This window comes from Rhinopithecus roxellana, chromosome 9, assembly GCF_007565055.1.
Source record: "Rhinopithecus roxellana isolate Shanxi Qingling chromosome 9, ASM756505v1, whole genome shotgun sequence".
Lineage (NCBI taxonomy): Eukaryota > Metazoa > Chordata > Mammalia > Primates > Cercopithecidae > Rhinopithecus > Rhinopithecus roxellana.
In genome coordinates this window covers 51,871,150-51,894,360 of record NC_044557.1, presented here as the reverse complement: position 1 = coordinate 51,894,360, position 23,211 = coordinate 51,871,150, and the positions used below count along the sequence as shown (strand labels likewise).

General features: G+C 33.1%; 1 protein-coding gene across 1 annotated transcript in view; it reads left to right on the top strand.

The window, feature by feature from the left end:
- Positions 1–23,211, top strand: part of MMP16 (matrix metallopeptidase 16) — a 288,332-nt gene that overhangs the window by 155,613 nt on the left and 109,508 nt on the right. Inside the window, exon 4 of the mRNA XM_010371695.2 lies at positions 11,358–11,662. Within this exon, the coding sequence (XP_010369997.1) occupies positions 11,358–11,662 (305 nt within the window). The remainder of the gene's footprint in view (positions 1–11,357; positions 11,663–23,211) is intronic.

The window sequence follows — 23,211 nt, the reverse complement described above, 5'->3', positions numbered from 1 at the left end:
TATAAAAATTAAATCTATCTATTAGATATTCATTTCAATTCGTTTTTCCATTTGGGATGTTTCTATTGACATATCTTACAGCTCACTGATTGTTTCCTTTGCCATGTTTAATCTAATATCAGCTTATCAAAGGCCTTCTTAATTTCTGTTTGGATTCTTCTCTAGAGCTCCCATCTTTCTGGTTATATTATCCATGTGTTTTCTTTATGTTGTCTACTTTTTTCGTTAGAACCCTTAGCCTATTGATTAGTTATTATGAGTTCTCATTCTGAAACTTCCAAACTGTTGGCCATATCTGAGTCTGGTTCTGTTGCTTGCTTTATTTCTTCAGCTTGTTTTCTCTTCCCTTTTGCAAAGCAAGCAACAGAATTGCTTGTAATTTTCTGTTGCAAGTGGGAAGGTATTGGGTAATAGGAAATGAGGTAATAATCCTTTGATGTGAGCTTTTATGTTTATCTAGTTAGGGGTTAGGTTGTATTTAATGTTGGCTGTAGCTGAATTTCTTCTAGCATTCTTTTTTCTTTGTCTCCTCCTGTCTTTAAATAGCTCTAGAAATTCCTCCTTAAATAGATAACCATGTCTTTAAACTACCTCATTTTTAATCCACTGTTAATATAGTGGAGCCCTGTTGGTTTGGTGTAAGATATTGTACAGAGGAAGCATCTGTAATCCTGTGATTATAAGTCCTTTTTAGTGAGTCTGAGCATCTGAGCTGTGACCTTCTGACAAGTCTATTAGGCTTTTTGTTTTTCTTCATTTATGTAATATATGAAGGCAAAAGGAGGTTGAGCTGTCTAATTATCTTTAACCTGGATCAGATAATGCTTTGATAAAATAGTTTTCTTTTAACACTGGCCTTAAGATCTTTCTTTTTTTTATTATTATTATACTTTAAGTTCTAGGGTACATGTGCATAACGTGCAGGTTTGTTACATATGTATACTTGTGCCATGTTGGTGTGCTGCACCCATCAACTCGTCAGCACCCATCAATTCATCATTTATAGCAGGTATAACTCCCAACGCAATCCCTCCCCTCTCCCCCCTCCCCATGATAGGCCCCGGTGTGTGGTGTTCCCCTTCCCGAGTCCAGGTGATCTCATTGTTCAGTTCCCACCTATGAGTGAGAACATGCGGTGTTTGGTTTTCTGTCCTTGTGATAGTTTGCTAAGAATGATGGTTTCCAGCTGCATCCATGTCCCTACAAAGGACGCAAACTCATCCTTTTTTATGGCTACATAGTATTCCATGGTGTATATGTGCCACATTTTCTTAATCCAGTCTGTCACAGATGGACATTTGGGTTGATTCCAAGTCTTTGCTATTGTGAATAGTGCCGCAATAAACATATGTGTGCATGTGTCTTTATAGCAGCATGATTTATAATCCTTTGGGTATATACCCAGTAGTGGGATGGCTGGGTCATATGGTACATCTAGTTCTAGATCCTTGAGGAATTGCCATACTGTTTTCCATAATGGTTGAACTAGTTTACAAATTTAAGCAAATGGGAAGCATTGTCAAATAAGAAGTGATGCTTAACCTCCTTTATGCTATAATTATATAGGTATATATTATTAATATGTCTTCCAGAAATGCATACAATTCCTGGAAATTTGATATGTCCTTGTATAAGTCATAATTCTAGTTATCTTAAAATGATATGTCACAAAAAAACAAACAAACAAACAAAAACTGGCCTTTATTATGGAGAATAGAATACTCTTGGCATATTTCAAAATTGTTGCTTTTTTCATCCCCATGCTAGAAGAAGGAGAGGATCTTTCTCAGATCTTCACTGTAAGAACTTGATGAGGGTCCTGGGGGTAAAACATGTAAAAATGTAGAGCTCTCTCCCTGCCCTCCACCCCTAAGGCTGAGACTTTGAGGGTTTTTCCTTCTCTTGGCTTCAGAGCTTTTCCTCTTGATAAACTGTGAATCTCTATATTTGCCCCTCTCTACACTTTTGGGGCAGAATTTTGCCCTTTGACTTTATTTTTTTGATGGAATGAAGAAGAGTTATTTCAATTTATTCAGTTTTATTTCTTGTGAGGTTTGAAGTGATAATTTCCAAACATTTTATATATCAAAGCAGAGACTGCAAGACTGTAACGATCTTTTTAATAAAAAACCAACATACAAAATATATACACACATGTGCCCACATAAAAAGCAGTTCAAGTGTATAACCTTTACAAAGGCACCATTTAAAATAGACACAAAAATATAAGAGCAAAGAATAAATCTACAAAAAGATGTATAAACCTTTTATGGAGAAAATTATGAATTTTTATTGAAGGACATAACAGAAGACGAACAATAAATGAAGAGATATATTTTGCTCTCAGTAGAGAGACTTAATATAATGAAGGTTTGACTTTTCCACAAATTCAATGGAATTCCAACAAAATCCCAGTAAGATATTTTTTGTATAATTTAACACACTGAATCAAACATCTCTGAGGAACAGTGAAGGCCAAGGAGAACATCAAAATATTCCCACCTCCTAGATATGAAGACTTACTTTAAAACAATACTAATTAAGGCACTTTTGGGTATTAGCACAAATATAGATTAATAGGCCAGTAATACAGATAATAGATCAAGGAAACATGTCCTTGTATATGTAAAAAAAATTGATTTATGCCAAAGTAGGCTTTATAGATCAATTGGAAAAGGATTCACTATTTCATCTATAAAATTTTTCTGTGATAATTGATTATGTATATGAGAAACAATGAAAGTGAGTTCATACCTACCCCATACCATACAAAAACAATCAATAAGTAGTAATGGAACTAAAATGTATAATCAACTATAGAACTGTACACCTTAGACAGCTCCATATATTGATACACTGTCTTCATTTCAGATAGTGTCCTTTTTTGACCTGATTTCCAAACTGTTGGCAGTGCACCCTATTTAGTATCTCTGAATCCTTATACTCACTACACTTTTTCTTTAAATGAAAGAAAGGAAGGAACGAAGGAAGGAAGAGAGGGAGGATTAAGAACTATTATGTTCAGAACTGGTTATAATTTCCCTCATGCTATGTTCCTGTCCTGACAATGGCCTCAGCCGGTTTTAAGCATACAAGTAATTGGTGTTTGTGTGTATAAACTTTCAGGTCATTGATAAACACAGCATCGGTTAAGAGTCTGTTTTATAGCAGGAAAAACCTGGGTTTGAATGTTCTGTGTGTCACTTATAACCTGTAAAACCTGCAAGTTACTTAGATCCACTAAATCTTAGTGTCCCAGTGTGCAAAGTGAGTATTGTAACAACACTACCTCTATTCGTCCATCTTCATACTGCTATGAAGAAATACCCAAGATGAGTAATTTATAAAGAAAAAACAGTTTAATGGACTCACAGTTCCACATGGCTGGGGAGGCCTCACAATCATGGCAGAAGGCCAAGGAGGAACAAAGGTACAACTTACATGGCAGCAGACAAGAGAGCTTGTCCTCTTTATAAAATAATGATCCTTTATAAAGCCATCTGATCTCGTGAGACATATTCACTATCACAAGAACATCACAGGAAAACCTGCCCCCATGATTGAATTACCTCCCACCGAGTCCCTCCCAGGACACATGGTGATTCTGGGAACTGAATTCAAGATGAGATTTGGGTAGGGACACAGCAAAACGATATCACTACCTCACAAAGTTTAGGGAAAATTAAGTAAGATAATGGGAAAAATAATAAAAGTAGCATAATGCTTGAAGTATGGTTAGTGTTTAATATATGCCAATTATTATCTTTACTTCTTTTAATTTACCAAATTGCAGAAATTGGTTGAGAGTGCTCTGACAAGACTATGGAGAGTTAGAAATGAGAGCTAAGTATATTGTACTTTAATGTATATCAGGTGTTAAGAAATGGCCTACTGTATAGAAAGCATTATGCAATCATTCGCTATTCTTATTTTTCTGACAGTATTTAGAGAAAATAAATTTATAAGTAAAATCTGACATTTAAACTCAAAAAATAATTGTTCATGGAAAGGATAGCTGAACTGTACCCTGACAATATGCAGACAGGAGTTGGGGTGAGAGTGGTGGAATCAAAGTTTTATTTGATAGCAAACTCATTATAAACCAACAGTATAATGTGACCCAGAAAAAGTTAAAATGACCAGATTACTTTGATATACAAAGCAGTGGTGATACTAATTTTTCTCTTTGGTTTTTTTGGCCAAGCTTTACCCAATATAGTTTTCTCTTCTGGCCACCACGTTTGGCTGCTTCCTGGAAAATTAATGTACTCCTCTCAGAAAGCAGTCAAAGCCGGGCGTGGTGGCTCATGCCTGTAATCCCAGCACTTTGAGAGGCCGAGGCGGGCATATCACCTGACGTCAGGAGTTCGACACCAGCCTGACCAACATGGTGACACCCCATCTCTACTAAAAATAAAAAAATTAGCTGGGCATGGTGGCACATGTGTGTAATCCCTGCTACTCAGGAGGCTGAGGCAGGAGAATTGCTTGAACCTGGAAGGTAGACATTGCAGTGAGCGGAGGTCGTGCCACTGCACTCCAGCCTGAGCAACAGAGCGAGACTCCATCTCAAAAAACAAAACAAAAAAAATGATCAAAATTTAAGGGAACTGTAAATCAGTCTGCATGTGGAACAACTCAGGATTAAACCTAAGCATTCTCAGCATCATGGCAAGTGTATTTAAGGGGGAAATTTCCAGTTATTCTCAAATTGTTAAAGACTTTCAGAAAAACCTAATATTTTAAATGATTGGAAAATTAAATCATACATCGTATGAGTTATCTTCATTTTTGGAAGTATTTTAACCAAAAATTTATTCACTTAGGTTAAATTAGAGACTACGTATGCATTTATGTAATGGTTGGAAAGTTGGTTGTTGAATAAATTGGTTAATTCCAAACAGGCTTTGGTTAAACTTTTTTTCATGAAAATGATAGAAGCTTCTGAGTAACATAACTTTTATCAAGTAGATCTGTATTACCCAATTGTTGAATATTGATAAAATGGACTTAGAATAAGTTATTTTTGTCTTAGAAACCTAAATTCCAAAATGTTATTTTGTGTGACTAATGGCCAATGGTACAGGTACCTAAATTGCAAGATGAATATGAGTATTTATAATATATTAGTTAATATAATAGTGCTATATTGATTAGTTTTTATTTTTCCAGTGTATTAATCCTTTAGCTCCCCTTGTTTTTTAATGAATGACTCTGTTACAACTGAGGACACACACTGGAAGTTATTTTACTTTAATATACAGAGCAAAGAGGTTGCTAAAGAATTTTTTTAAAAATGCCTTCCCAGAAACATTTTTCATTATTCTCTCTAAACCCAAAGAGTTCCCTGAACTTGATGATCCTGTTGAGTTCAAAGAGAACTCAACTTGTGTATCCAGAGAATACATAACAGACTGAAAAAGCAAAACCCACTTAAACAACACCCAATGTAATGTGTACTTAATTTCTCCCCTGCATAGAAAGCCAGCATCTTGGGAAATAGCCAAATATTTAATGTAAGGCAAGGTTTCCTGGAGGGACTCCATATTCACTTTCTATTTTGTGACCATTTCTCATACTTAAGAAAAAAGTTGTGAAACTCCATTAATTATACAAACATAATATGAATAAAAGTAAATTGGTCTATTTTATTTTCTCTGGATAGAATATTACAACACATTCAGGATATGTTAATAATTTAACTATACTCTATTATGTTTATTCTCTTTTATTCTTAGCAATTGTCTGCATTCCCTGTTATAGTAAATTCTATTTAACTGATAATCATTTATATAAAATATGAGTATGCCTTTCCAAATAACTAATTTTTGTCTATTTAATTGAGTAAAGGGGTTTTAGCCTTGTTTATATGAAAATATTTTGACATAATATTATGGGATATTTGTAACCCAACTAGATGCCACAGTATTTAGGATTTTTTTTTCTAATATTAGGGATCAAACAATACTTTAAAAAGATTTATTACTGTATCAAAAACTTTAAAGAGGGCTGGCACTGGTGCTCACAACTGTAATCTCAGCACTTTGGGAGGCCGAAGGGAGTGAATCACTTAGCCTAGGAATTCAAGACCATCCTGGGCAACATGGCAAAACCCTGTCTCTACAAAAAGTATAAAAATTGGCCAGGCGTGGTGGTGCACAACTGTAGTCCCAGCTACTCGGGAGGCTGAGGCAGGAAGATTATCTAAGCCCAGGGAGATAGGGGATGTAGTGAGCTGTGATCGTGCCACTGCACTCTAGCCTGGGTGATAGAGTGAGACCCTGTCTTAACCACAACAACAACAAAAAAAACCTTTAAAGAGTTGTAACCATTCTTAATATGTAGAATTGTTATGAAATGAAATTGTTTTGATCTAATAATAAGACATCAATTTTATTTCCAAATCTAAATACTGTTTCACATTTATTATTTTTATTATATTATTTTGCTTCATTTTTCTCAACTCTTTTGTACTTATAAATAAAGACAATTGTTTTGTTATGTAAGACTGTGTAAGACATGGGCATTAAAAATAAAATTTAACAATTTTTAGATTACAATTCCAAAATTTACCAAATTGGCAGTTTGAAAGAATCAGTGAAATAGTATAATAAAATGCCACATATACTTCAAAAAATGAAGTCTATCATCTGTTAAAATAAGAAGTATACTCACTTTACTGTTTTCGCAAGAAGAAAGGGCCAGTTAAAATATTTTAAAATTAAATTAGCTTTCTTAAGTTTTTCAGACTTTTACTCATTTTAAGTCAATGTCTTTTATTCTGCAAATATATTTAATCATTTCTGCATTTTTATTAGAATTGTTAGTAGCAATCTTGTTACCTCATGATCACTCTGTGACCTTTGTGAGTTCATTTATGAATAAATACAAAATACATCTCTCAATGGCATAAAAGTTTCTAAACTCTTGTTTTTGTTTGCACCTAGTTCAGAACTCTCGCTCTAACTTTGAAGCATACTTGTATATATTGTATTTATTTTTTTACTGCATAAAATGTGTTGTCAGAGGTCATTAAATTACCACTACATTGTATGTGTTATAAAAAGTTATTTTAATCATCTAAATTGGAAATTTTAACTATAATTTTTTCTGAACTTTCATAAAAAACAATGAGGTGTTACTATTTTTACATTATTTATACTGCTAATTCAACATAACAAACTCGTTCAGAACACAATTAAAAATGCATCATATGGCCAGGCATGGTGGCACACACCTGTAATCCCAGCACTTTGGAGGCCAAGGCGACCTGAGGTCAGGAGTTCGAGACCAGCCTGGCCAAAGTGGTAAAACCTCATCTCTACAAAAAAATACAAAAATTCACTGGCTGTAATGGTGGGCACCTGTAATCTCAGCTACTCGGGAGGCTGAGGCAGGAGAATTGTTTGAACCCAGGAGGTGGAAGTTGCAGTGAGACGAGATGGTGCCACTATACTCCAGCCTGGGTGACAGAATGAGACTCCATCTCAAAAAAAAAAAAAAAAAAAAAAATGCATCATATCATTGAAATTCATCATATATATTTAAATAAGAGCAATAAGTATTTTTCTTCCTAAAGTAATGTTGAATTTTCCATCTTTGTTTAATTCAAGTAAGACCACTGAGTACTCATTTCCATTTTGAACAGTCATTTTAACTTTACATATCAAAGCCTATTAAGATGAAATAATATCTATAATTATGTTTTTTCCTATTTTTTAATTTAGAATTTTAAATTTATTTTAACTAGCTATCTTTTTTATTCCATAATATCCAAAATCCACAATTAAGTGGGCCTCCAGAAGATAAATAAAGCAGTGTCAGTTTCTAACTATTTATTCTGATTTATTATTGAAAATACACCCTCCTTTCAACTCACGTTTTTCAACCTTAATGATCCTTTTTATCTCCACCCTTCATGTGTGAAACTGGGCACTGACTTCCTGGATACAACCTGGGCTCAGTGTCATCAGCATCCATAAGCTTTTTATCTCTTTTTTGTAATCTTTTAATTTATGTTCAGGGGTACATGTGCAGGTTTGTTATGGAGGTAAACTCATGTCATGAGGATTTGGTGTATAGATATCTTGTATTTATTAATGACAATCATATATAATGTAGTTAAGCATATCTGGAAGCTAATCAGTACATAGCTTTGAAAAACACAGTAATGTGTTCTCAAATCCAAATAGTACTCCACATTTATTATTTTTATTATATATTTTGCTTCATTTTTCTCAAAACTATTATGTACTTACAAACAAATCATACTAACATTATTTATTTCTCTATTATAAGATTATTTTTTCTTTGAAATCAAAATCAATTTCTCCATTACATATCAAATCCATCACCAATCCCCATGAACAATTCTCTCAGAACACATACTGAAACTAATTCTTCATATCTCCATGGCTATCACACAAGTCCTGGTTTCTCTCTTATGTGAACTTCTTAAATGTTTTATTACTCCCATTTTTGTCCCCTCATCCATTTTTCCATCAGACACAGTGATCGTCATTGCTCCAACTCACTGAGCAGTCCAGTTCTTTGAACTGGCCATCTTTGTTTGGCCTTCTCACCATTCCCCCAGCTGGAAACTCAGTGCTAGGCATCTTTAGCTCCTTCTGCTATTGAAATCCTGTTTGTCATTTCCTCACCCCCTCACCATATGAAATTATCTTTTTGTTCTGTTTATTATTTATCTCTCATAACTAGAATATATAAGCACTGTGGGAGCAGAGTCTTGCCCACAGCTGTATCTCTGGCACCTGGAACACTGCCAATTATGTAGTAACTTCTTTCAATAATGTGTCATAGGAATATCAGCCTGCTAATGAGGGACTTCTGAAATCCCATAGGGTGCATAGAAAATAAAAGACTACTAGGAAAATTAATTTAGACAAAATTCAGTGTTACATTGCCTTGCATGTTTCTTTAGCCATTAGACAGGAAATTTAGAGACCAGCAAGGTAGACAAATGTCTGTGCTATCTCAGTGCAGATGTTTATTCTTCCTCAAAATATAGTGTATAGCACCATGCTGAATATACCGTAAAGTTAAAACAAACTAACAAAACAATAGCAACAAAATATTGCACAGCCTTCTCCCTGAGTAGGCATGAATTCTTTTGCTCTGTCCATCCTTTGGCTCAGGTCAGAAAAAGAAATGCTGTCTTCCTCATCTCTTCTTTTTTTCCTCATAGCCTATGTCTAATCCATCAGTATATCTTGGGAGACATATTCTCAAAATATATCCAAAATACAACCACTTCTCAAAATCTCTGCTGGTACCAACCTAGTCCAAAGCACCATCATCTCTCACCTGGATTTTTGCAATAGTTCCTGATGTGTCTCCCTGCCTCAACTCTTGCACCATCTCACTATATGTTCAACATAATAGCTCAAGTCATTTATTAAATCATAAGTCAAATGTCATATCTGTTCATGATGCTCCAGTTTTTCCCTTCTCAGAGCAAAAGCCAAACTCTTTAGAGTGGCCTGTGGGGACCTACCTTATTTGGTCTCCTTCTAACTTACTGACCTCATATCCTGACACTTGCTCTCTCTCTGTGACCAGACTATACCAGCTGCCTTGCTGTTCTTTGAACCTGCCAAGAATATCTTCACTTCAACGCCTTTCACTTACCATTTCTTCTTCCTTGCCTGCACTCTGTTTCCACTTGGTTTTCTATCTTATTTCTTTTATGAAATGAATAATATTTACCACCAAATAATCAATGTAAATATAATCTGGATATTTGTTAGAAAATAGTGATAAATGTATCTTAGATGTGTGGTGCAACATAGAATTTAAGGCACTAGATTTTTACCCAAATGTTTGGATTGAAACCCAGCTCTGCCACTTAGAGGTTTTTCTCTAAATTCTTATAAAACCCCACTGTGCTTTTGGTAAAATAGGTATAAATACCCATCTCATTGAGTTACTCAGGAGGTTGAATTAGATAATGTGAAGTGCTTGTCTAGCTCATAGTAAATGCTTAATTAATACTATTTTTAGTTTACATAATTCCTGCCCAATATTTATAATTGTATTGACATAGAATCAGGTTAAAAATATAATGTGCATATTATTTTTTCCACTGGAAAGTTAATCCTACAAGTTCTTCCATGCTGATTAAAAAGTCTTAAAAGGGGAAAATAATTTTGAATCCTATTTATATAATGGCATGCATTACAGATGCCATGATTTAGCCATACTTCATCATTTTAAATTGTTTCACTTTCGGTTCTCTTTTATGATTGCATTTCAATATATATTCACCTGAATATGGTATCCCCTTTTTTGTAATTAAATAGTTTAATTATCAGCTGAGCATGGTGATTACTTCCTATATCCCAGCTGCTTGAAAGGCTAAGGTGGGAGGATTGCTTGAGTGCAAGAGTTCAAGGCCAGCCAGGGCAACACAATCAGACCCATCTCTAAAAAAGAAAAAAGAGTCAAAAATATTTCACTAGTGTAAGTTCATAGGTGTAACATTATTGGTTGAAAGGATCTGAAACTTATTTATGACTCCTCTGAAATTTACTCATTTTTTTTACATGCATGGTTTGAATTTATAGTGCTAAAATATAAAAAATACACATACTAGTTCCATTTTGTTATTTAGAAAAAAACTGAGAAAAAATAAACATCTGATTTAGTGCTAAATGAATCAAAGACAATATTTATAGTGATTTAATCCATTTGTTATCAGCTTTAGGACAGACTAAAGTACATGATGTCCAAGTTACTTCTTTAAATTCATGTAAATGTTAAATCTTTGTATTAAGTAGCTGTTTACTCACAATACATTTTTAACTAGAACGAATTAGTGAGAAACAGTAGAACATCAGAAATTGTAGTTATTTGATCATTTCTTTAAAAATTAAGAAATAATCATGTATCTGCTGAATTAGTATTTACAGATCAAGAAGAGCATCAAGACATTGTTTGAAATTGATGTGTGTAAATACAATGGTGTGCCTCTAAAAATTAGAAAAAATTGAAATTTTTATTTCATCTCAAAACTGTTGTGCGTCTTTGATCATTTGGCAAATCTGCCTTTCTCTTTCTTGTCCAGAAGGTAAAGTAACTGATTGATCCAGTTACCCTACTGTTAACCATTCTACAGAGATCTTCTCATTTAAAACTTTGATACATGAATACTGTCCTGAAGAAAATTAAATGATTGCAAAGTAGTGAAATCTAACAATAGAGACAAGAGGAATGAGTATGTGTTATTTCTATTTAATATGACTATTTTCTCTAATATTTTACTTAACTGAATAGATCAAAAGCTGTAATAAGTTAATTTACACATAACAATACTGATTATTATATTTTCTAACTTTCAGTATAAAGAACGTAACTCCAAAAGTAGGAGACCCTGAGACTCGTAAAGCTATTCGCCGTGCCTTTGATGTGTGGCAGAATGTAACTCCTCTGACATTTGAAGAAGTTCCCTACAGTGAATTAGAAAATGGCAAACGTGATGTGGATATAACCATTATTTTTGCATCTGGTTTCCATGGGGACAGTTCTCCCTTTGATGGAGAGGGAGGATTTTTAGCACATGCCTACTTCCCTGGACCAGGAATTGGAGGAGATACTCATTTTGACTCAGATGAGCCATGGACACTAGGAAATCCTAATCATGATGGTGAGTACATGTTTATTTTGCAGTATAAATACTTCTATTATTATTTCAGAATACCCAAGAGATTTAACAATTTACAAACTTAAGGTATAGATCCTAAATTTACTTTTAAAATTACAAATCAATATGTAAGCATATTTTTATAGCATATTAGGATAAGAATTTGTGTGGGTCATTAGATAATATACTTATATATGTGTTCTTTTGATTAAAGATTAGAACCTTACACTGTATCTATAAATGCTCTAAAGTAAGTTTTATCTTCTTCACAATGTGATTCCTTAAAAGATTTTATAGTCAGTATTAAGTCATTAACATGGAATACATATTAAGAAAATTCCGCTGTTTTTTACACCTTATCCCAGTGTTTCTACTTGTAATTTAATCCTGATTAGCATCTGTAGTCTGGCTTCTACAGTATCTTTTCTACATTATTTTCTATTCTTTTTTTTTTTTTTTTTTTTTTTTCTTTTTGAGGTGAAATTTTGCTGTTGTTGCCCATGCTGAAGTGCAGTGGTGCAATCTCAGCTCACTGCAACCTACACCTCCTGGGTTCAAGTGATTCTCCTGACTCAGCCTCCTGAGTAGCTAGGATTACAGTTGCCTGGCACCACACTCAGCTAATTTTTGTATTTTTAGTAGAGGCGGGGCTTCACCATGTTGGTCAGGCTGGTCTCTAACTCCTGACCTCAGGTGATCCACCCACCTCGGCCTCCCAAGGTGCTGGGATTACAGCCATGAGCCACCATACCCAGCCTAGTTTCTATTCTATTATTACCTTTCTAGTCTATAATTTTTGCAGGCCAGGTGCAGTGGCTCACACCTGTAATCCCAACACTTTGAAAGGCCAAGATGAGAGGATCCCTTGAGCCCAGGAGTTCGATACCAGCCTGGGTCTGTTTTTTAAACAAACTCCCTATGTTTAAAAAAAAATTAACATTAAAAAATATATATTTTTTATATATATACATTATATATACACATGTAATTTTTTGCTCCCTCTCTTTTGTCTCTCATCCATTTCATTGGTCTCCCAATCTGATGGGACTATATAATTTATTATATTTTTATTACATCTTAATTTTTACCAAAGATCATTTTTTGCAACTATATGCCAACATATCCATCAGTTTTCTAAGCCTTACAATTATTCTGATATGCAAAAATAATGTAAAACTCAAAAACCTCAATAACTTTTAGCTACTTAATATGAGAGTAGTTACTTAATATAAAAGGCATGTGTTGCTTCCTAGTCAACAATGCATATTTCAATTCTGTGTTTTAAAAAATTTGCAGTTATAGGATCATAGAATAATAAGATTTCTATATAGCCATATCGCCAGTTTTTATTGTGAAGACTTATTTTTCTTCTAATTGTAGAATGTTATTCAACTATAAGTGTACATTTATTTAATGACAACGAATCACGTAATAAAACTCTTAATTTCACCTTGATGAGTTAACCCTAGTCATGACATTAAGCTTTGTTTGTTCATAAGAGGGTTCAGTTACCTGGATTAGTGTAATTAATAGCCTTGCAGTTTTAGGATACCCAGGGTTCTGTCATGTTTTGGATAGGAAAAATTAGGTTGAGTTAAATTTCAAATAACATCAATTTCAAAGAAAAAATATAATAAATAACTGTTGATGTTTTCCAAAATAAAGTATAGAGTAGTAAGATGATTTTTTTCAAATGGTTATTCATAGTTGTATGTGCTGTAATATTAAATTATTATTACATTTTTAAGAACAGGTTTGAAGACTAGTGGAGATTTTACTATAATAGAATGAAAAGCCAAAACTTTAGAGTCAAACAGACTTATGTTTACATACTGGCTAATTATTCAAAAATGTGTAGACTTGTTTTTACCATGCAGTTTATATTGCAGGTCTGTAAGCATTATAAGTAGAAGTGCTTTTTATACAGGCATGTTTAACCTACTCTATACCTGAGCATCTAATAATAAAATATCTGGAACATAGTAGTTGGGGCATACCAGTTTGACACATAAATCATTTAAAATAAAACATGTTTTTTGTTTTTTTTTTTTCAAAATCACACAGGGATTCTAGTGAAATAATTCGGACTTCTTCAAGTCAATTTTTTAAAAAATTTAATAATATAAGAAATGCTTGCATTCTAAATGATTGACAAGAATAGCACTTATAATGGTAGAATTTTACTGACACAGGCTGCATTTACTTCCAGGGGAAAGATTTTCTTTTAATATTCTGAAAAGATAAAATTGTATTTTATTGCAATAATGGATCTAACCATTAAAACAATTGTAAATCTATAGTTTTGAAGATGTGTCAGTTTGTCTTTGTGACCTCTTAAATTTAAAATTATTAAAATCCTGTATGAAAGAAATGTCTATCAAGTTCCCTATATTTTGTCTTAAAATATTGAAGTCCTCCATGAGGAAGGTTGCATGAATTCTTTAGCTATATGCTTTATTAGCTGGGTTTTTTTTTTTCTTTTCTTTCTTTTTTTTTTTTTTTTTCAGAGACAGGTTCTCGCTATTTTGCCCAGGCTGGACTTGAACTCTTGGGCTGAAGCAATCCTCCTGCCTTAGCTTCCTGAGTAGCTGGAATTACAGTATTACCTGGTTTTTAGGCATCAACCAACACTCTGAAAATAAAGAAAATGTTTTGGGAAAAAAATCTACGGGAGATTTTATGAGAAGAAATAATAATGTTTACACGGATTTCAGTGTGGTCAGTCCTTAGAATGCTTAATAGTTTTGTATGATTTAAGAATTTTTCCAAGGAATGTATATGTGGGAAAAAATTCTGAAATATAACGTGGCCTAAGGGGGACAGTCAAGTCAATGCACTTTTGGCTAAGAGTATTCATAGTCAACTTCCGTAGTATGTTAAATACGTGTCTTAACAACTCTGGAAGTATAACATTCTTTACACATCGACAAATGACCAAAAAATGTAAACAAAACAATTGTTTAATATTTGAGTTTTTATTTGGAGAAAACTTTGTCTTTACCTGTCTAACAAGAACACTGTGCTGGTGAATGAGCCTGAAGGAAAGGATTCTGCAAAATAATAGTGTTTCAGAATTGCAAGAGATTAGGGAGACATTAATTGACTGTTGGAGATGTGATGCCATAAAGATTTACTGCTTAATTGAAATTCAGACTTTTAACCAGCAACAGCAGGGCAGCTAGAGTAGTGTTTGGCTGAAGTATTGATCTTTTATCAAAAGAACAGCCTCTGTCTTTGCTTGTGGTACTGGTGGCTGTGGGGAGAATTAATTCATTTTTACATTTGTGATTCTAACTATGTGTGAGACTATCTTTTTATATCACAAATATGCAAGGCACAATTCTGACATCTTCATTGATAAACTTTTTCTTTTCTTTATTCTAGTCCTGGAATGCCCCCTGGCTTACTTACCTGAATTATTTTCTTTCTCTTCTATTCACAGCTCTTGAGCAGCTAGGAAACAAAGCAGCTTGTTTATTTAGCAAAAATGCAAATGAAAGAGCCTCTTGATAAGTACCCAGCACATTTTCCAGAGCATATTGCTCAGCTAATGAAGGCAATTTGAATTCTGTCTACCTTAAAAGAGATAAACAGTGTCTTAGGCTGCCAGTAACCCTTAATTCATTGTTATCTACTTTCCTATCAATTTGCTAATAGTCATACCTTTTGAAAATTGAAGCTAAAGACCATTAAGCGAATTACAAAATAGTTTTATTAAAATGAACACATTCACACACACTTATATACACAACCCTAATACAAATAATGCCTTTTTTAAGATTTTTTATTTTCGTGGAATGAATCAGCAACACAGTTAACATCGTTAACTATTTTAAAACATGAAAATTAATTCAAAATAGAAAATATTTATCATGATAGTAGTTTTAAAAAATAAACATTGCCTGAATGTGAGTTGGAAAATTTAACTCCAGCAAAATGTTAAGATTCATTTTGAGCAACTATAGGACATTGTTTCCTTGTCTATGGTTGAAGTTAAAATGGTGCTATCAATGTAAAACAAACATATCACAAGGATTCTTCCTAATTAGACAAGCATCTACAGCAGTAATATAATTTTAAATGGATACTCTCCAAGCAAAGCAGGTTATCTATTAAAATAATATGTAAAACTTATGACAGAAAAATATCTAGAGGCATATCCTATTTTAACACATAGTTGCAATTTTGTTAAAAAGAATACATTGCAGTGACTCTGCTTGCTGTCAGGAAGTTCACTGCCTAACATAAGGAGATAACCAGGAAGGTTATCAATGCTGTTGTAGCAGGCTGTCAAACAAAAAGAGAAAAATTATGATAAAAATGTCATCTGAGACATCAAAACCATTAAATTCAATTCATCATTCACTGTGAAGTGATTGACATTTACATCCAAACCCACTCATTTCTGAATACACCTAGTTTAAGTTAAATATGTTCATGGTGTGATACTTGAGTCAAAGGACAGGACTTAGGCTGACCTTGGAGAGTTAGCTTTCTGTAACTGAGATGTCCATTTGGTGCCATACTACAGAAAACACCTGTGTAGAAGTAAACCTAAGCCTTCCGCAGGTTTACCCCTGCACAGGTTTACCTCAGGTTTGCTTCCCAACCTTTCCTGCTCATTTTGCAACTGCACTGCTATATAATGTTTTTCAGAGGCCTACAAAATTTGAACTTTGATATTTGAGGAAAGAAAGAGTTAATACTGCTTTAGTCCGTTCTCAGACTGCTATGAAGAACTACCTGAGAAAGGGGAATGTGTAAAGAAAAGAGGTTTAATTGACTCACAGTTCTACATGCTGTATGGGAGACTTGGCTGGGGAGGCCTCAAATGAACTTAAAACCATGGTGTAAGTGCTAAGGGAAAGCAAGCATATCTACACATGATGGGAGGGAAGAGAGAGAGAGAGTGAAGGGAAAGTGCTACACACTTTTCAACAACCAGATCTCCTTAGAACTCACTCAGTATCACAAGAACAGCAAGGTGCAAATCTGCCCCATGATCCAGTCACCTTCCACCAGGCCCCTTCTCCAGTATGGAAGATCAGATACCAACTGGATATTTACGAAGATGCCTATCAGTCAGTACAACCAACTGTGAGAATATTGTCTAAATTCATCTGTCTTGGAGTTTTTGAAAAGGAAAGGACTTGATATGGACAGTCAAGGACCTTAACTCATCCTTAACTTAACTTATTAAGATTTTAAATTCTAAAAATATTAACTCTACCACATTTTTCTTATCATGTTTTAAAACTGGAGAATGAACTCCCTCAATAATTTGGCTTTCACATCTATTACAGAGGATTTATATGTTTGTTTTTAAAAACATGACTTCTTTCCTTTTTTACTGGAATGAGCTTCATTTTACTGAATCTATTTCATTTTACAAGACTGCCCAAAGTTTCATAGTACTGACTTTTTAAAAACCTTTCAATTACATAACCTTACATGATTACTATGCAGTCTCTACTTGGTTATTTATTTTTAGATCCTTGTGTGCAGTTGGAAAACAGCAGAAAATTTGATATAGTCACATTCACAGAAATATGTCACTTGTTAGTATTACACAAATGTATAAAAGGATCATGAACATTAAAATGCATATAATATAGAGTTCTTAATAAAGGGAAGTGGATTAAACCAGAAATTCCTATGGCTTAACACAACTGATTTTATTTCTTGCCCTTGTGGTGCGATAGAGGAGCTCTGTCCAAACACTCTGTCAGAGACACCAATAATAACGAAGGCTTAGCATCAACACATGACTTTGGAAGTTGCCTCAGGTGTCAACGTCCAGGCAGCAGTTGATAAATTTGCTCATGTGAGGGATTTATATGCCATCCCCTGGTATCTGTGGGGAATTGGAGGACTCCCTGCAGACACCAAGATGCACAGATGCTCAAGTGCCTTATATAAGATGGTTTAGTATTTGCATATAACCTGTGCACAATCTCCTGTATATTTTAAGTCATCTTTAGCATACTTATACTACCTAGAACAAGGTAAATGCTATGTAAATAGTGGTTATACTGTAATTTTTAGAGAATAAGGACAAGAGTTAAAGAGTCTGTACATATTCGGTACAGATGCAATCGTGTTTTTTTTTTTTGTTCAAATATTTCAATCCATGGTTGATTGACTTCATAGATGCAAAAGCCATGGATATGGAGGGCCAACTATTCTACTAAACTGTTTCATTACTCCCCCGGTTGCACTAAAGTGCAATACTATGGCCACACCTAATCACAAGGAAGGCAGGAGAAGGGTGACAGGTTTAATGAATAGCTAGTCCGTGTCTGCCGCAACAATATGTTGAGAAGTAAATCAATACTACTTGGATTTTATATATACTTTGAATCTCTTGGTAAGTTGTTTAATCATAATTCATACATATTTTGCCCTATTATCCATTATTTAACTATTGTTATTTCTCTTCTCTTACATAGTCTATGTGGAAATGTTCCTTCTAATTCATCTTTAAGTTTTTTTTGTCCTTTAATCTAGACAACAAGACAAAATGAAATCGAAGTTTCAGTTTTCATCCCCTTTTTTTCAATATAGACAATATCTTTAAGTTTCTGGAAAAAATCCGGTTGGTCTGAATTAATGATTTAATGGCATTATTGATTAAATTATCTAAGACTAATAACAGATTTCTACTTTAGTTTTGTACCTTTTTTGCAGAATTACAACCATACCACTATAAAACCTAATATGCTACAATTTTAGTAAATTTCTTACAGTGTAAACAAGGCAACCCTAGCTACTAACAACAACATTTAATTTATAACTCTCTTCTTTAGTTGAAATCAAGAGTTGCCAGAACCCCCACCTCTTCCCTAAATCTATTGACTACATATCATGAAACCAGCAGAAATAGACCTTATTATAATCCACAGTGGAGATTGTAGCTTTGCCATTGATTTAATGCATCAGAAAAAGAAGAATGCAGGCATAAGGAAGATTCTACCTCTGTTCAATAAAACTGTACATACAGGATGCATATGTCCTGAGCAATGGGAATTGACCTAAGACCATGGAATATCAGCCTGCTTTCCAGGTTTTAATTGAAAAGATTATTTGACCAGCATGTAAAAAAAAAGTAGTGAAAGTAGGAGATATTATAAAAAGCCTCTCTATGGGTTATCATCAACCTTAATCAAAGATGCATAAAGAAGAAAACAATTTAAAAAAATAAAGTGCTAATTTAAGTGCACATTTAATACATTCAAAACACAATTCCAAATTAGTTTTGTGTATTTAGCTCATTTATTCCTCAAAACAAATTTGTAAAATATATAGTGTAATTACTTCCATTTTGCAAGGGAACTGAGGCAGAAAATTTGTTAACTTGCCTAAGGTTAGGTAGTCGTAATAACAGAACGATACCATTGAAAGGATATGGAAGAATCAAGGAAAAAGGAACATCTACTTGAAGACTCAGGAAAAAAAGGCTGTCACTGAAAGTATTTTATAAAGAAAACCAGAAAAACAATATTAGAAACAACTCAGAACATCCATTAAAACTTGCTATGGATCAGGAAAAGAAAACCTGTTATTACTGTAAAAACTGACTCTGTCATGTGGAAGAAAATCTTAGTAAGCCATTTCTAGGAAAGTATGAATAGATAAAATGATGTGAAAGCCAAGGATAAAGTATAGATATTGAAGATCTAGTAAATAAATTCAGCTTAAGAATGCAAGATTCTCTCAAAGGATGGAGGAAGAGTAGGAAAATTAAAGCAAAATAAATAAGCAAACAGATAATAGCAAAAATGTTCAATTCTAAAATGAGACAGTAGTGTGCAATTCAGAAGTCATTTTATTCACTGCAAAATTGATAAAATCAGATCCATAAATACATATATCCTATAAGTAAAGAAAAAGATTGTTTCAGTCACTATGCAGAAAAAAGAATTATTCCCAAAGGACTAAAAAGTGAAACTAACCATTGTTTTTACCCCTGCTATGCAAATTTCTAAAAGACAATAGAACAAAATAGAAGATATAATATTTTGTATATATTCTAATTACATGCATATTATTTTCATTATTAAATTATAATTGTAGTTTTAAAGTATTCCCTTATAAATATTTGTTTTAGAAATCATGTGTCCTGAATTACACTTCCTGTGATTTAGTAGTAACATAATATAAAGATATAAACAAAATTTGGACCGAACATTCAGTATTTATATAAAATGTAATGTTAACATAGAAGTCTGATAATGTATTTTCACATATTCATCCTTCAACAAACACTTTTTTGATCATGCTATTATGAGATATTTGATAGAAACCTAGGGAAAGACTTAGCATTATGTAAAATTTAAATGAAAATATTAATGATCTATACTGCCATAAGAGAAGCAGAATTTTACAACCTAGAATAGATATATAATACACTGATTTTAACAAGTAACTTGTAGATATTTTAAAAGAAAACTCTTGGAATGGTTACTTCTGGAAGACAAAATATTCCAGAGATTTTTCTTACTACTAAAGAAGTAGATAAGCAATAAGGTACAATTTGTATTGAATATTTTGACATCACATTCAGGAAGGATATCTCCAAATGATCAGTAAAACAGTGAGCTCAGACTAAGAGTTTTGAGTGTTGAGTATGTGTAAAAAGCAGAGACCAAACCTTAGTTCAGGGACAAGGTGAGAAAATTGAATCTGAAGCTCCCACGTTAAAATACTGCACTTGGATATGGACAAAATGATACACATATATACACAGCTCCCTGCATAAGCAAATATATATCCTCTAGAGGAAACATACTGGATTTAGGCACCCAGCTATTTTCACAGGTGACTATCATGCAAATAAAGGTTTAGGAGCAAAGATCACTAACACAGAAGGAAACAGATTATCATGAATGAGAATCAGCTCTAAACAATAGATTAATCTCCAGGATTTCAGATACTGAGACTATGAAATTAAGTTGCATAATCTTAGGATATCTTTTAAAACTTCAAGATATCTTTAAAAAGGAAAAAATGGAATCACAGAATTGAGCAGACATCAAGTGACTATGTAAAGGAACCAAGAAGAGCTGAGGAATAGAACTTTAGAAATGTAATAGTAAGAATAAAATGTAATCATAAAAATTAGATTGAATAGCAGGCTAGGATTGGTTGAAGAAATATTTTGTGAACAAAAAGATAGATTTGCAGATAGTAAATCTGTAAATTGCAGTACAGAGAGTAAAAAAGATAGGAAATATTAAAAGGTAAGATACATGGGAAATAGGACAAAATGATGTAATATAATACAGTTGGAGTCCCAGAAGGAGAAAACTGAGAAAATGGTGGAACAATATACAACGTGCAAAGTAAGCTTGTTGATAATTATCTAGAAGTATAAATATGAATCCACAGATAGAGGAAGCTCAATATATTCAAAGCAGCATAAACTAAAGGCATGCACATGCACACATGCACACATACACACAGACACTTATTTTATAGTAACTGCTGTATACCAAAGAGAGGATTTTTTCCAAACCAACAGATAGAAAAGACTCATTATGTGCAATTTCACAGGAAGCTGTCATAGTCACTGGAAAGTCAAGAAGACAGTGGAATACATTCAAATGCCAAAAGGAAATAACTCGACCTAGAATTGCCCAGCAAAACTCTTTCAAAGGTTAGGATGAAAAAAAAAAAGTATAAAAGGTGAGGCAGTTGACCATTCACTTAACAGTTCTTCAAAACTTTCTGAGACATGAAGTACAGGAAGAAAGAAAATATTCCTAGAAAAAAACTTAGATGAAATAATTTTGATGAAAGAAAGTAATAAACATTGCATGCATACGTTAATAAAAATGTATAATCTGTGTAACTAAAAAGAAATAAAAGTTGTTTGCATAATAACAGCATGTAAACCATAAGACATGAGAATTAAAATGTTCTCAGATCCTTATATTGTTTTAGCATTAAGGAATTAATTTTTTACTGTATTAAGTGGGCATAGTAAATCTTCAAGGATAACCAATAGTAGAAGAGGTAACAATAGAAGGAAACCAAAATAAATTTAAAATTGCAACAGAAAAACTATAGTTTTTAGAAAACAAGCAAATAAAAGTTATAGCATGAAAAAGCAAATAAAGTGATCAGATAATATGAAAATTTTAAAATTTCAAACATATCAGTAACCACAATGAATATAATTGAACTAAACTTGCCATTTACAAAGTAAAGTTGTTGGAATAAATAGAAATAAAATTCTATCTATAGTTTATAATAATTTATATACAAAATGTTATAGTAAGTGACAGTGAAGATGTGAATCAGCAAGAACATTTATACCTGCTATGTAGGAGTATAAATTGTTCAAACAGTTGGAGAAAAGTTTGGGATATAAATTGTTCAAACAGTTGGGGAAAAGTTTGGAGTATAAATTGTTCAAACAGTTGCAGAAAAGGTCTGGCAAAAAACTAGCAAAATTGAACATTTATGTAAATATTTACCGAATTTTTTTTTTTTTTTTTTTTTTTTTTTGGTTTATTGATGTTCTAAAGAAAGCCTTGCCCTTGTGCATTAGTACATATATACAAGAATGTTTTCATGGCATCATTGCTTTTAATAGCCAAAAAAGAAGGACCATTTAAATGTTAGTAGAATGAATGTATAAAATTCTTAATTATTTACAATGTGGAGTATTAAGAGCAAGGAAATATAGTACAACGGCTACAAGCAACAATCTTGATGAATTTTAAAGACAATAATGAATGAATAGGGAAAATTGCAAAAGACTAGATACAATATAATGACATTTTTTTCTAAGGTTCAAAACAAACAAAATATATATTCCATGTGGATATAGGCATGTAAATGTGCTTTCCGAAACAGCAAAGGATACCACAAATTTGAGGGTAGTGATTAGTCTTGAAGGAGGTAGAAGAGTAGAAAAACAACAAACATACATGAGTAGATGTAAAGGAGTTGGCAATATTCTGTTTTGAAGTTGGGATGGCAGATTTTCAGATGCATGTTATTATGTTTTATAATTTACAATAAGGTGTATTTTGCTGTATATATCTAACTATAATTACATAATATCATAGGGTCTTGCTGAGCATATTGAACCCAAATAAATATTGTTTGATCTTAATTGAATTTTACCAGTCACATTGAATTGAAGTTTTCATGCAAAATGGAGCATTTGAATTGAGAATTGAAAGAAAAGTGTAATTCTGACAAAGAGAAATGGGAAGAAAGAAATGTTAAAGCAAAAGAACTATATGGGAAAGATCACATTAAAAATGATTAGGAATATTTGTCTAGAATCATGTTTCTCAACCTCAGCACTATTGGTGTTTTGGAACAGATAATTCATTGTTAGGGTAGGAAGAGAGATTTTCCTATACATTACAGGCTTGATGTTTAGCAGTATTCCTGGCCTCTATCCATAGATACTGGTAGCATTTCTGAATTGTAATAACCAAATATCTCCAGTCTTTTCTAACAATCCCCTAGGAGATAAAATCATCCTCAGTTGAGAATCACTGGTCTAGAAGACAAGGTAATTAAGAGTGAATAGT